Below are 13,661 nucleotides of genomic sequence, written 5' to 3'. Positions count from 1 at the left end.
AATCTATGGATATGCACACGGTTGCACGTATAGATATATTTGTATTAATAATTTTGCTTTATTTGTGTATTCACGAGCGCACGGCCGTACGCACGAGTCGGCAGGCCCGCCAACTCGTATAGCCTGATACACTCGGTCGCTCGTCCATAAATACACTGGCGTCCAAGATTTTGCATCGAGTTCCAATGTTCGTTGTTATTTCATAGAAATTTTGGTTTATCATTTTCTCAATAGGATTTTTCAACTATGCGTATTTGACGCGATTATGAATAATGATTTGATGAATAATAATGAACTATGAATAATGATTTATTTGAAAATAGTGATTTGCAGCTTTTGAGCTGAACTGTATATCCATTGGCGCGCTTAGAAAGTATAAGAGTTGAGGGTACGTATTTTAATCGTGCATAAGTCGTCGATTTTGCCTCCCATAAACTTCGACACCAATTGGCAATTGGCCGCTCCCGTTGTTCGCTACTGTTACCGACTCCGATAACGGAAACAATGCGAAACGCACGTGTTTTCCTGCGCGATCGTAAACTGTGCGTCGGGGAACGACCTCCGATTGCTCTCTCATGAAGTTAATAAATCAAATCGATATTGGCATATTTTCTTTCATTTATTTTTATTTTTCTGATTAGGCGTGTAATCGGTGCATTTGATTGGAAAATGGAGCAATTGAAGCAAGATTCAAGCACTCGATTTAACGCTTTTTCAACTTTTATTGTAGAAACGGTAAAACACGTCCATTTAGGGAATGGGATTGAAAAAAAGATGGACGGTGGTGATTCTTCCAGCACAATGTAGAAATTCCAAGTGTTTCATTTAAACAAATGAAGGAAAAGGATCTTGGTGGATTTTCAAAATAAATGAAGAGTCGTTTTTTTCTCATTTAAAATAATCTCTTATATTTTCTTTAAAATTCGGTAAATTTCTAGGAGATATATATCTATGTTTTGTGTATATAGTACAATAATTTTGTTTTTTGTCGCTTTAATACAATAATTCTCGAGTCTCTGAGCATATAAAAAGTGATGACGATGCTTCGTGCACACACCCGTTCTAGCTTTTCGTCGTTCTTTCTCTCTTTCTCTCTCTCACACATTCGCACACAATTGTTCAAATACTAAAGCTACAAATATATAATTCTGTCTGTCTTTCTTCTCTTTCGTCGAATGAATCACAAATGTCGGATATGGTCGTTTAGGCGTTCTTTTATTCCCGCTGAATCGGAAATAATAAAATTTCCTACCGCAACGTAAATTCGCTTAACGCATTTTTGCCATCCCATTAAAATTTTTCTCTCTTGAATCCTTTGTTTCTAATTTATTTTTAAAATTTTTTTCCCAAAATCTTTATCGTTTTTTTATTTATCACACAATGAGCAACCAATGTCAGAGGATAAGCACCAGACTCGTATTTGCGGATCCTCAATTATATTTTCAGGCACGATCATTTTTCACCATTTTTTATCTTTTCTCCTTTACAATATTATTTGAGATATTAAGGCACGCAGGGGTCGAAAAGTTCACTTCTAATTTCGAAATAGCGGAGGGGTCTCTTATCTTAAAACGGGGGCATATTTGCTAAATTTTCATCAACTTGGCATTGAAAAATATACATCTTTTGGATCCTGATAAATACTCATTATTTTTCTTTTTAATACGAGATCTTGTACCTGTTTACCATATGAACCTCGTTGTCTTTCTTCGTGTATACATAACTTTCATTTATCGTGTATAATAAATCTGTAATTTTCATATTCATATAATAATAATTAATAATAATAATAATGATATTAATAATAATTAATAATGATATTAATAATAATTAATAATAATATTACTAATATAATATGCTTGGGCTTGAGAGATAATCGTGGGCTCGCCCACGAGGCTCGCCTCTTATGCAGTTTAAAAATATTGCTTTTATTCTTCGTCATATACTAAAACTCTACTTGTCTCTTTTCCTCGTATACTACACGTTAATAGACTCTTGTGGGCCGGCGAGCACGCGAACTTAGAGCGAGATGTAACGTCGAGAAATGAACTACTCGACTTAGCAGTATTCATTCCTCTCCGTCTCTTTTTCTTTCTCATTTCTCCCTTTCTCTCTCTTTCTTTCTTGTTACATTACACACTATTATGTAAATTGTTTTATGGCATTATGTAATTCATTATGGCTCTTAAAACGATTCGCAATAATTTTTTGTGTTTAAAAAACAAATGTTTATTGTACACATTGCCACCTTGACCCGTGACTCGCGCGGTTTTCCGGCTTTTTTCTACGCCCATACGTATCAATAATTTTTTTAAAACAGCCGTTACGAACCTCGCAAATTCACGATTTAAAAAGATAAACGAACAACGATGTTTCATTATGGACGTTAATTTATTGGTGTGAAAATACTTTCGTTAACTTTGGAGGACGATTCGTACAAACTATAGCGCCTGGATCAGGCTTAATGGTTCTCTTTATCCCACTCTTCCCTTTTTGTCACCCATTTTCTTGCTCCATTATTTTGGTTGAAAATTAATTTATATAATTGCGATACTGAATTTACGACTCGCGGTTTTATTCTAATTTCAACGTATTTTTAACGGCAAATATATTCAGAGCCAGATAATTTCAATTGGAATTTTTGCCAACCGTCGAGTTTGAAAAAATCATTCTTTTTCATATCTATGAGCGAATAGAAATGACGATTCTGAGTTCTTATCTCAAGCTTGATGGAAAACAAGTTTAATGAACGAAATAAGGCACACATGCGTGAACATATTTTCTCCTTCGATAGAAACACTTCCATCATTATTTGTCTCGTAAAAATGGTTATATTACTCTTCTTATGCTATTTGATCAAGAATCACATTAAAAAAAGATAAACATGTCTGTTTAATAAAAAAAATGCTCGCCCGATAAATATGGATGAAGAATAAGTGCCTGCATACTTTTTTCGCAATTCGTCAATTTTTCCTGAGCGATAAAGTGAGAAGGCACACGATGTATATAAGAGTCCATATTTGAATATTTCTCCATTTTCCAACTCATTCCGGAATTAGTGTGTTGCACACTGCCATTTAGAATTTTACAATCGTCACTGAGAATTTTCGATAAAAAGGACCAAGAATGAGAATTTAACCTACAACTTATATTGACACATTTACAAAAAGGCAAAAAAATATTCAGTGTTAGCATAAACTCACGATCTTTATAGATTTTCCTTTCAATTGTTGTTTTATTTCTTTAAGACACGGTTAATTAATGGAAGCATTCGTTTTTGAGCAATTCAATGGTTCTTCGATATAACTCACGACTCTTTGTACATTTTACGTTTGTACATGAATAATAGGCTACGAAAAAATAGAACGAGTGAAAAGAAAATTGAATCCACGGAGGTATTGAGCCACGTAATTTACGATTCACTCGTTTATGCTCGCAAGTGTAAGCTCAGTGAAATTTCGTAATCGTAACGAACGGAGTGCGAGTGAGACGACCTCTAAACGGCCTAGACACGATAAGATTCTCGCCTTCCGGTTAATCTCGGTTATGATAAGCCAAGACCGCGTTTCAAGAGAAATAAACATAAAGGAGTATGCTGAAGAAATGGAGAAAAAGGAAAGAAGAACCAGATTATTGAGAAGCAAAGAAAAGAAACGAGAAGCTACAGACGTATGAGGTCATTTTTATATCTATTGAAAATCTAACTAATCGTTACGGGTGGTAAAACGTTTTTCCCGTTGCCTTCGATTACGGTAGTTGTTCTGTGAAAAATGATTTGGAATTTCAAACCGATAGCTGAGAGTACAGATTGTCTCGAAACAATGGGACGATTGAGATTTTCATGACTTTTATTTTACTACCTCAGCCATTTTTGCAAGCGAGTCACGTGTAATGAGGACTCGTAGGATATCGAACGAAGGCGCTTCTTAGCCGTTCCGGAATTTCGGCATATCCATGTGGGGCCCAAGATACAGGGACTCTGAGACTAAGTTCGAGAGAATAGTCGTGTTGTTGAGGAAGGATATTTCTGTCCTTGTTCAAATTGCAGATACCCTGGCAGTTATTGTTATTGAGAATGATGCTGTGTGCACTGAGCGGCGATAATCCGCCATGTTTGTTATGCGTATTCAGGTGTGTATCCTCGGTGGGTTTGCTTACTGGATTATCTAGGTAAGGCTTGAAGAGAATGGCGTCCTTCTTGGATGATGATGTTACCGTCGGCTGCGATACGTTTCGGACTGCGGGTGGTGTTGGCACTGTACTGGTTACAGCTTCCATTTGCATTGGCATAGGAGCCTCGAAGGATTCTTTTGGTTTGACGAGACACAGAGGAACCTCTTGTGGTGGTTCATCTTGGCACATAGGGCTGGAACGTATTTTTTCTGCAGCCTCGGAGCAAATACGTTTGGGCGATGGTAGCGTATCGTAACAGCAGTTTAGCATACAGGCGGATCTTTTGAGGGGAGTTGTAACGTCGATTGGTTCACTCCCGTTTTCTGAGAGATCTCGAGGTGAGTAGCAATATAGGCTGCTCTGAGATTCTGGATAGCCGGAAGAAGATCTCCTTTGATTAGCTATCTCTTGATAACACACCGTTGAAGCACCGTTGAAATTGTCCATGCAGCAAGGAAGAGTGCAGTTCCTTGATGTTATTTCCGGCGATTCACCGAGGCTGCCACGTCGATAGTAACCGAATCTTTGGGATGAGGAGCCAATGTCGCAACAATAGAGCGGCGACGAAGAGTTTTCGAGTTCACCATCGCTTTTTACACCGGAAATTGATGAAATCGTGCTGGATGATGTTCTCAGATCAACAGCTGAGTTGGATTCATTGACCTCGGGCATTGGTCCCAAACGTTGACGCAGATCTCCACCTCGCAGAGCTATTTCACCTCGGAGTTCACTCTCCTGACCGAGCCATTTTTGTACCTGACGACGATTTATGCCAAATTTCCTCGCAGTTGCTCTCTGGTTTCCGGCCACACCGATATCGCTGTGAAAAGCATCGAGCACATCGAGCTTGAACCTCAACGAAAAAGATCGTCTTCTAGATAAGTCACTGATCGGGTTTTTCGTTGAGCTTGAAGAATAATCCAGAGGATCTATCTCGCTGTCGGAACAACTGCTACTCGTTGAAATCCCCGAACTTGATGCTGCTCTTGGACTCGACAAAACGCAATAAGTTGCCGCCGGGTCTCGCGTTATTGGACTTATTGGCCCTGAAGAATGGGTAGGCGATAAACCAGTTGGAGTTCCCGCTGATGCTTGGTAGTCAGGACACGCAGTGATCACGTCCGTTCTTGTTGATTCCCGATGGTACCTGGAATCTTCGATAAGTGTTTCTTCCTCGCCAATCTCTCGCTTAGGCTCACAACAGGTCATGCGCGATATGAGCATCCCCGAAGATGTAGGACTCCTTGGTCTCGGGGCACCGGCTACCGTTTTTGTCCCCGACTCATCTCGCTCAGCACCAACTTCCTCCTTTACTCTCATTCTTCGTATTCTCTCCTCGTATTCCACCTTTACGTCGTCTCTGTATTGATGCTCTCTCTCGCGCTGCCGTTTCTCGGAAACTCGAAGCTCGGACGCGTGTGAGTCGACACCAACGTGCACGTGCGCCGCGAGGCTCGTTGTCTCGTTCGAGTGAACGGCAACAGAAGCCCCGGCTATGGCCGCCACCGATCCGGTCGCCGTATTGGCTACCGCGACGACGTTCTCGTTTCTTCTCGTGTTGTTGCACACATCGATGTTGGGCGTATCAGAAGCCGCTACTGTGATTCGAGTCGCGAGCTGGTTCGATGGACGACGTTGGTGTTGGTCTTCGTGGTTGCGAGACATCGTTGCCGCGGACTCGGGCGAGCCAGGAGTCCCGCATGGCCCCGGCGGCGTCGCCAGAGCGTCTGGACTAGCGCGTTCCGACTTTATCGTCGTTGCGTGGAGAACCATCAACGAGGAAGCGGAGGACGGGAAAGAGATCGTTTGTGCATGTTGCAAAGAAACCTCATTTCCGGCCTCGTTGACTTTTTGATCCCGATACGTTGGGAAGGAGCTGTCGATTGAACTAACCTCTTTGACAATATTGTTATTGAGATTACTCCTGAAGGAAATGTTCTTATGATAAGATTCTAGAGTTTGATAATAAACGTCTGGATTTGTAGAGCGTGAATAAACGTCGCTGCGTTCGTAATTAGAACGGGTCATAACGTAAGAGTACTTTATTTCGGGCGAGCATGAGCTATCGTGAACGAGCCTCTCGGTTATTTGATGCTCATCACCGGGTTGCTGACGTCGATGATGACGCGGGTGGCTTGGCTGTTGATGCTGCAGCGTCTCTTGTTGGTTCTTGTTCTCGTAAGCAACATGCATAGCTCGTACCGGTCCCAATGGCGAAGAAGGCACTTGATGATGATTATGACTGTTATTATGCTGAAGATATTGAAGAGGCGAAGTTGCTCTTCGTGGGATAGAGTGGTGCAAAGGTGTTCCAGGGGGAACGGAAGGATGATGCGGTGGGGGCGCCGCCTGCCGGTGGTGTAGCTCGTCGCCGTGCAGTCTGGCGAGGCTGAGGTTCAAGGCCGGCGCTACTGTTGTTCCCACTGTGACTGGAGCTGGTGTCGTCGTTCCAGAACTCGAAGTATTGCCAATCGACACGATGACGTTGCAATTTGCGATATGATTTGTGCCGTTAGCGTTCATCAACGATGACGATGACGTCAAAGGTGTCGACAAAGTTGATGGCGAAGATGTCGTAATGGAGTCTACCTTTGATGTCGCATCGATCTGACCATTGACTAGCCCGGGCGATGCGGTGACTCCTCTATTGCTACCAACTGGAACGTCGCAGCATCCAGTACTTGTAACAGTCGTAGTCGCGTTACTTTCGGCACAACTACTTCGTAAATTATCCTCGCACTGGAGCCATTTTTGTATCTGGCGCCGGTGTATACCGTATTTTCGTGCTGTAGCTCGCTGATTGCCCCGGCAATCAATGTCATTTCTGTAGGAATCGAGTACTTTGAGTTTGAAGGCTGCGGCAAAGATTCTTCGACTTCCCATGACTCCAACATTCTTTCTCTGTGACACACTTTGTTGGATTCCATGCTGACTACTTGTTTGTTGATTCTGAGTATTCTGAGCCATTTTCATACTCCCACTGTGTTCATTGACCACTTCTCCAACACCGTGTGCCATGATGACTGAATGAATGAACACGAAATGAACACTCTGCTAGATTTGTACGGAAGTACAAGCTCCGCTGAAATCGGCGTTGAAAATTTCTTTGAAAACTGTATAAACCGCACGTAATGTCTCAGTGAGTGTTCACGAATGAGATAAAACGAAAAAAAATGATAATACAACGTTAAACTCAACAGAAACGCGCACATAGACACTCGAACTCGCACTGTCGTATTTTATGCAATGTCTCGCATTCGCGGATCTATCTCTAGCACTATCTTTCACTTGTTTGCGCTTCAAAAGTTATATTTCCGCTTTTCTATCTCAAATACATATGCATATATGTACTAACGCGAGTATATATCTTATTAAGTTAAAAAATTATCAACACGAAAGGCACAGACACCGCATAATCCTTTTTTTAAATCTATCTTCACAACACTCTTGAGGACGCGTTCTTTTCTGTTGAATGTTAGAAGACCGGCGGGCACTATGATCTACGCACCGGGGGTATCTTAACGCGTAACATTGCACGGAGTGTGTGGCCTGGCCGAGCGCGGCTCACGGAGTTCCTTTTAGGTCTCTTGGGTAGATGCCGTAACTAATTTTCATCCCCACTATTGCCGGGGCAACTCGACACAGACGGAGAGTCAGTTCGTCGATTCTCCCTCTCTTACACTTTTAATCTCCGTCTCTCTCCCATGCCTGAGGAACTAACTGCGAAGAGAACCACGACCACACTGACGCGTTGTACATTCACGCGGCGTAGAGCGATCGTGTGTGTTGTAGAGGTGGCAAGAGAAGTATTCGAGGGGATCGCGACTGAGAAGCCACCAGCAACTCTACCAATACCCATTCTCAATGTATATACACAACACATAAGCGGTCCTCTGCTTCCCACTGCTAGGTTCTTTTTCCCCCTCTCCCATGTATTTAATACCACGCCGCTTCCCCCCCCCCCCCTCTCTATCGCCCTCTCGTGGCGTCCCAACGCTCTCGGCAGCAGCACACGTTCGACCACGGTTCCCCTTTGCCCCGCTCATCCACCACGCTATTCGTCGTCCGTTCCGCCAAGCGCCGCTGGTCTTGGTTGCAGCAGAACTCCCCTTCCCTCTCTCCCCTCTCCCTGACATCGAGGACCCTCGTGCTCGAATGTGTGCGCGTTAGGCTTCTCACAAATGCGAGCTCGAGGCTCAACCATCAAGCGTAGGCCACCAGTCATTCTTCTTTCTCTGCGCCACCCAACCTTACCCACCAACACCAAAATAATTGTGCAAATGTATGCGTGTATACGTATTGAAGACGATCCTCCAACACGCCAGTCCCGCTCTCGTGAGGGCTCTCTTTCTTTTGCGCTCACAGACTTTCCGCTTGCTTCTATTTTCCTTTTATCTCTCTTCTTTATTTCCCTTCATTCGTTTTCTCTCTTGCTCAACGTTCGCTCTTTCTCTTTCTTTCCTTCTCTTTCGAGTGCCACCCGCAGGTTCTTGCTTCGGTCTTCCATCTACTCAGATCGCATCGCTCTTTTCTTACCCCATCTTTGTTCTTTTTCCACGTATTGTGCTGGGTATAAAATAAGAAAAAGAGACAAGGATGGACGGAGGCGCGTAGGCGCCCTCCTCTTGCCGCTTTCACACCTCATCGAGAAAGAGAGAGAGAGAAAAAGAGGGCCGCAACGAGCAGCGAGTTGCTACTAAAACCGCCGCCATCTTGTGGCCTCACTTCCGTTAATGACGCGTACTTACCTCGGGCCACGGGAATACTGGCATTCTCCTATATATATCTGTATGCGTATATAGAAACATACAGGATAATGCAGTGGTCCTCGCGGGAAACGTCACGCTAGTCCAACAACGATGACGGCGAAGCGAGCTGCGCACACCAACCCACATGAACGGGGTCCCTGAACAGCTCGCCCCGGAGCATTCGAGAGAGTCGAGCCGCCGTCGCCGCAACTCGGCGCCATGTTGTCTGCCACGATCGTCTGACTGCCTCGACAACGCAGCCAGAGCGGCGGCGTGCTTGCTAGCCAGCACGGAGCCTCGATTTTTGCTCGCTCCTTCTCTCGTTCTCTCTCCCTCTTTTCTGTTTCACTCATTCCGTCCACGATGCTTCCTTTTTTCTTCTTCTTTCCACAGTTCTCCTCTTCATACTCCGCTCCTGATTTCCAAGACGCTCAGAGTTTTTGACTTCTTAGTATACCACAGAAACCTTCTTCGAGCCTCTTCTTCTCCATTCTGCTCGCACACTTTTCCCGTATCGAATATTTTCATTCGAAGCCACAATGTTCGACCATTTTGTTGTTATTGCGATTACCAAGAGCGACCACGCGTGGATTTAACGAGCCGAGAAGGTTATATCTTTTTTCGTATTATCTTTCGCTCGTGAAATCAGCGACGCGTTTGGCCTCCTGATTTTGCTGTTATGTATCGCGCTTATGTATGTAAGAACAGAGGGAAAGATAAAAAATATGTGTATATTTATAGCGTATCAAGAAGTGACTATAGAATAACGCACGAGTTCCACGAAGTCTTTCTTGGCTTACGTGAGGCCGCGAAGAGTTATAAGCTTGCCCGACAGCCAACACACATCAGGTCAAAAGTCATATTGGGTTAGAGGTTCTTTCGTTTCTGCTTAGTTTATTTCCGATTCTATGTATTATCCCCTCAGGGCCTCGTGACACTCTTTTTTACATTCCCCTTTTATTCCTTTAATTCACGGAAATCGTTGATAGGAATACGAAGAAAAAGACAGTTGGATTGGTTCCTATTATTTTCGCTGGCGTCGCCAGTGGAGCTTACCGCTCTCTTTACGTGCCAGAATAACTGCAAATAATCACGAGACTCTTCGCGTCACAAGCAATGATGATTCACAGATGGGCTTTTTGTTTCTGGTTTTTTCTTTTCTCATCGATATATAATTACTGCTGGCAATTTTGTTCAAGCGAATTTTTCCAAGCCGATTGTTGAATGCGAGGGAGAGAGATTGAGAGAGAGAGAGAGAGAGAGGGATACGACTTTGAATGAGATTTCATTTACAACGGGCCTCCCTCGGCTTCTCTCTTGTAATTCTCATACAGTAAAGAGAGGGTCCGGCTGTGCGGAGAGTTCCTCGCATATGCGCCACGGAATGAGATCATGTTGTTTTTGTGGCGTGAGCCGACAGTTAATATGTTTAGCTTCCCGCGCAGTTGCCAAGTCTTTTTCTCTCTCAACTCTTTTTTCCCTTCTCTCTTTCTCTCTCTCTCTCTCTTTTCCATCTCACTCTTTAACGATATGTGTAGGCAGCTCAAGCAGCCGCACCACCAGTAGGAATGACGCAAGCCATACCTCGACACAAGCACAGATTTGCCGCATGTATACACATAGATAACTCCCGACTACGTTAGCAGATAGGCATTTGCTGTACGTTTGAAAGACACAAACGAGATAGATTTTGTTTGCGACCGTTGCGGAAAGTTCCTTCGCTACTATTTTTTCCATTATTTCTCTTCAAATAATTCCCTAGAACAATTTATTCGCTTTATGAATATTCGAATTAGGAGAAAACCAGGGAAAGAGTCTCCTGCTGGCTCCTGAGGATTATAATGCCTGAGTTTGAGCCAAGGGCCCAATATTCTCTTTTGGGAACAATAAAACGAAAGGAGAAAAAGGGATTCTCTATCTTCTTTTTTTCTTTTCTTTTCTTTTCATGAACCTTCAGTTGAACCTGCTGGTACCCGGTACGACGGTATAACAATGACCAGAAATTCTCGATCCTCTCCATCATTTTGCCTTTTCGTTCTCCATCTTTGTTACTCTTCTGTGTTCGAAACTCATCTATCCAACTTTATGCCATATATACGTGTCTGTATGTATACGCAGAATTCTACAACTATAGGCTAAAAACGTTGGCAAACGTTTCAGAGGCACCTGCTCCTCTCCATAAACCACGTATAAGAGCATGACGGCTATTGCGGACTCGGAGTGAAGGAGAGACGATCTGAGAGGTATCCTCAGCCGACTCATCGCGGTGGAATCCTCCATTATCTGCGTCATACATCTTAGCATCGCGTTATTCTCAATATGTATGTATATAGCCGTTCACAAGCTAACGATGGCGTGTATATACGCATAAAAATGAGCGTATATAGCGTGGTGGCGCTTTCGATCACATTACCCACCACCAGCCGATTCCCCCAAGCCAGTTTTGAGAGCCTACATTTCGTTCCTGTTATAAAAACACGGCCCCAATGCCAATCCAATACACATCTACGACTCGGAGTTAAACTACATCGGATTATATTATTTCAACACCCGTTTGCGGTCCAACAACTTGCTACGGAGTCGAAAAAGGGTGACTCGAGAGGTTAGGAATTCCACGACTCGGGTCCTTCCTCCGGAGTTTCTCTACCTCGAAATGTATTTTTGGAAGATGCATATGTGGCAGTTGAGTTTAACTGACATGCCGCGCTTAGCAATAAATCATAATGATAATCATTCGAGCGAGAATACAGACAGTAATAGGTAGAAACTTTACTAACATCGAAGAAATACTTCGTTGAACTCGGCAGTATGAAGAGGAAGGGGAAAAGAGGATTATGAGAATAATTGATAAAAGAAAAGAATTGTATGGAAGAATGAGAAATTCTGGCGACCCGCCAGAACTTTATTGGTGCCTCAATCGCTATGGTAATCCGGCATGTGCACATGTCGGATCAGGCCTAGCATCCTCCGTCGGATTAGTATATAAAGACGGTAAAAGACATTTTTTCATACTGCCCACGGCTCAAGTGTTTTTCATGCTTCATTTCGCCAATAACGTAATATAAGTGAGTGCGTGAAGTAGCAGAAAACGTGAACGAACTGCGGGTGCGCTGGGAGGCGAGCGATTAAACTCGCGCGTACGTGTGTTGAGATCTCGATTGAAAAGATCGAGAGAAACGAGTCCAACGAGCAAGTCGAGCGAAGCTCGTTCTTGCTCACGACCTACGTATACATGCGAGAGCGTTGTGTGGTGGCTCACAGCCGGGCAGTCTCCGTCGCCACGATGGCTGGCACCGTCGGATTTGTCCTTGGGGCCGCCGAAGGTAGGCGCAGCTACGAACACACATGTGCACTCGGTTGAACGTTGGAACGCGCCTTCCGAGACAGTACACTAAAGTGTCTGTGTATATAACGCGCATCGACGGGCTGAGATGTTGGTGGATGGCGAACGAAAAGGCTTGAGCTTCTCTATACTGCAGGTCTCTCGACGTCCCACTTGCGTCCTTCTGCCCGCTGGTTCCGACGCGTTCGCGCACGTAACGTATCTACATATGCGCGTGCGCGCGGGCGAGCTAAAGCATACTCGACAATCAAGAGAGAGCGTCGTGGCAACGTCGCGCACGGACGATTCCCCTCCTTTGTCCGCCGGCCGGTTTTGCCAGACAGGGTGTCGCCAGCTTGGTCGGCCTGGCCGCGCGCTTTACCCATCGCGTCCGATGGGATGCCGAGGGGTTTTGGCGGGGTAACACGAGGGAAAATCTCTCCATACGAAACGAGCGGGGACCGGCCGTCGAGTGAGAATACACGCCAGCTTCGTCGCAACAGAGATGAAAATATGGATGGACAAAAAGAACAGAGAATGAGAGAGCAAACTGCGGTTGCATCGGAGTGTTGGAAAGCATAGAACTTTGAGCGTCCAAGAGTGATAACGTTGAAAATAAACGAGATAAGACGAAACGCGATAGGAAATATAATGGAAGCGTATTCGTAAGATATGAATAAGTGCGAACCTGTAAACGAAATATGACCCGTCCTTTTCACATATATGTACAACGAATCGCTGATGCTCCTTGGAAGAGCCAACTGGAAGAAGATCGAGCCAAAGAGGAGAAAGCGAGAGAAATATACACATGTTAAACTCGCGAGGGCAAGGAGAAACACCAGAACGTGCCCGTAGGGATCGGTCGAGGACCTACATTCACGAGGGGACCCGCCATTTTTTAAAAAAGTCTTTTCGTTCTCTCTTTCTCTTTACCGCACTCCTCCTCCTCTTTTTTCTCTACGGTTGATGGAGCTTTCCGATCCTTATGGAATGTTGCTGCCCTCCGGGCCTTCCATGTCTCCACCCAACTCTACTATCTAGGAAAAAAAAACAAGCCCCAACCTTCTCTCTGCATCTACGAAATCTTATGTTTAACACGTACACGCATGAAATTGTATGAGTAACCAACTTCTCTCATTCTTTTTATCCCTCTCTCGCTTCCTTCCTCGATAGCCTTTCGTCCATCTCTTTTTTTCGCCCCCACCATTTCCTCGTGGGCCCAACAAGCTGGTTTTCCCCTCTTCGGACCCCCGGATCGGTTGGCGCCCCAAATGGTCGCGTAACCAGAGACGCGTCTCCCTGGCTAGCCTCGGATTTCTCTCGCCTCTTCTTCCCTGCCTCTTTCATCCTATTCCTTCCTCCCCCAACTCCCTCCTCATATCCCCCCTTCATTCTGTCTCCCTCTCTCCTCCATTCTC

At 44.4% G+C, this 13,661-nt stretch overlaps 1 protein-coding gene across 1 annotated transcript; it reads right to left on the bottom strand.

Annotated features, from left to right (window-relative positions):
* Nucleotides 1–888: 888 nt before the first annotated feature.
* LOC122410580 (uncharacterized) lies at nucleotides 889–8,087 on the bottom strand. Its single transcript, XM_043418814.1, has one exon. It carries the CDS (start codon nucleotides 7,189–7,191, stop codon nucleotides 3,883–3,885), a length of 3,309 nt encoding a protein of 1,102 aa, XP_043274749.1. The 5' UTR covers nucleotides 7,192–8,087; the 3' UTR covers nucleotides 889–3,882.
* Between the last annotated feature and the right edge of the window lie 5,574 nt (nucleotides 8,088–13,661).

Source organism: Venturia canescens, chromosome 5, assembly GCF_019457755.1.
Source record: "Venturia canescens isolate UGA chromosome 5, ASM1945775v1, whole genome shotgun sequence".
Classification (NCBI taxonomy): Eukaryota; Metazoa; Arthropoda; class Insecta; order Hymenoptera; family Ichneumonidae; genus Venturia; species Venturia canescens.
This window is presented reverse-complemented; position numbering and strand designations above follow the sequence as displayed.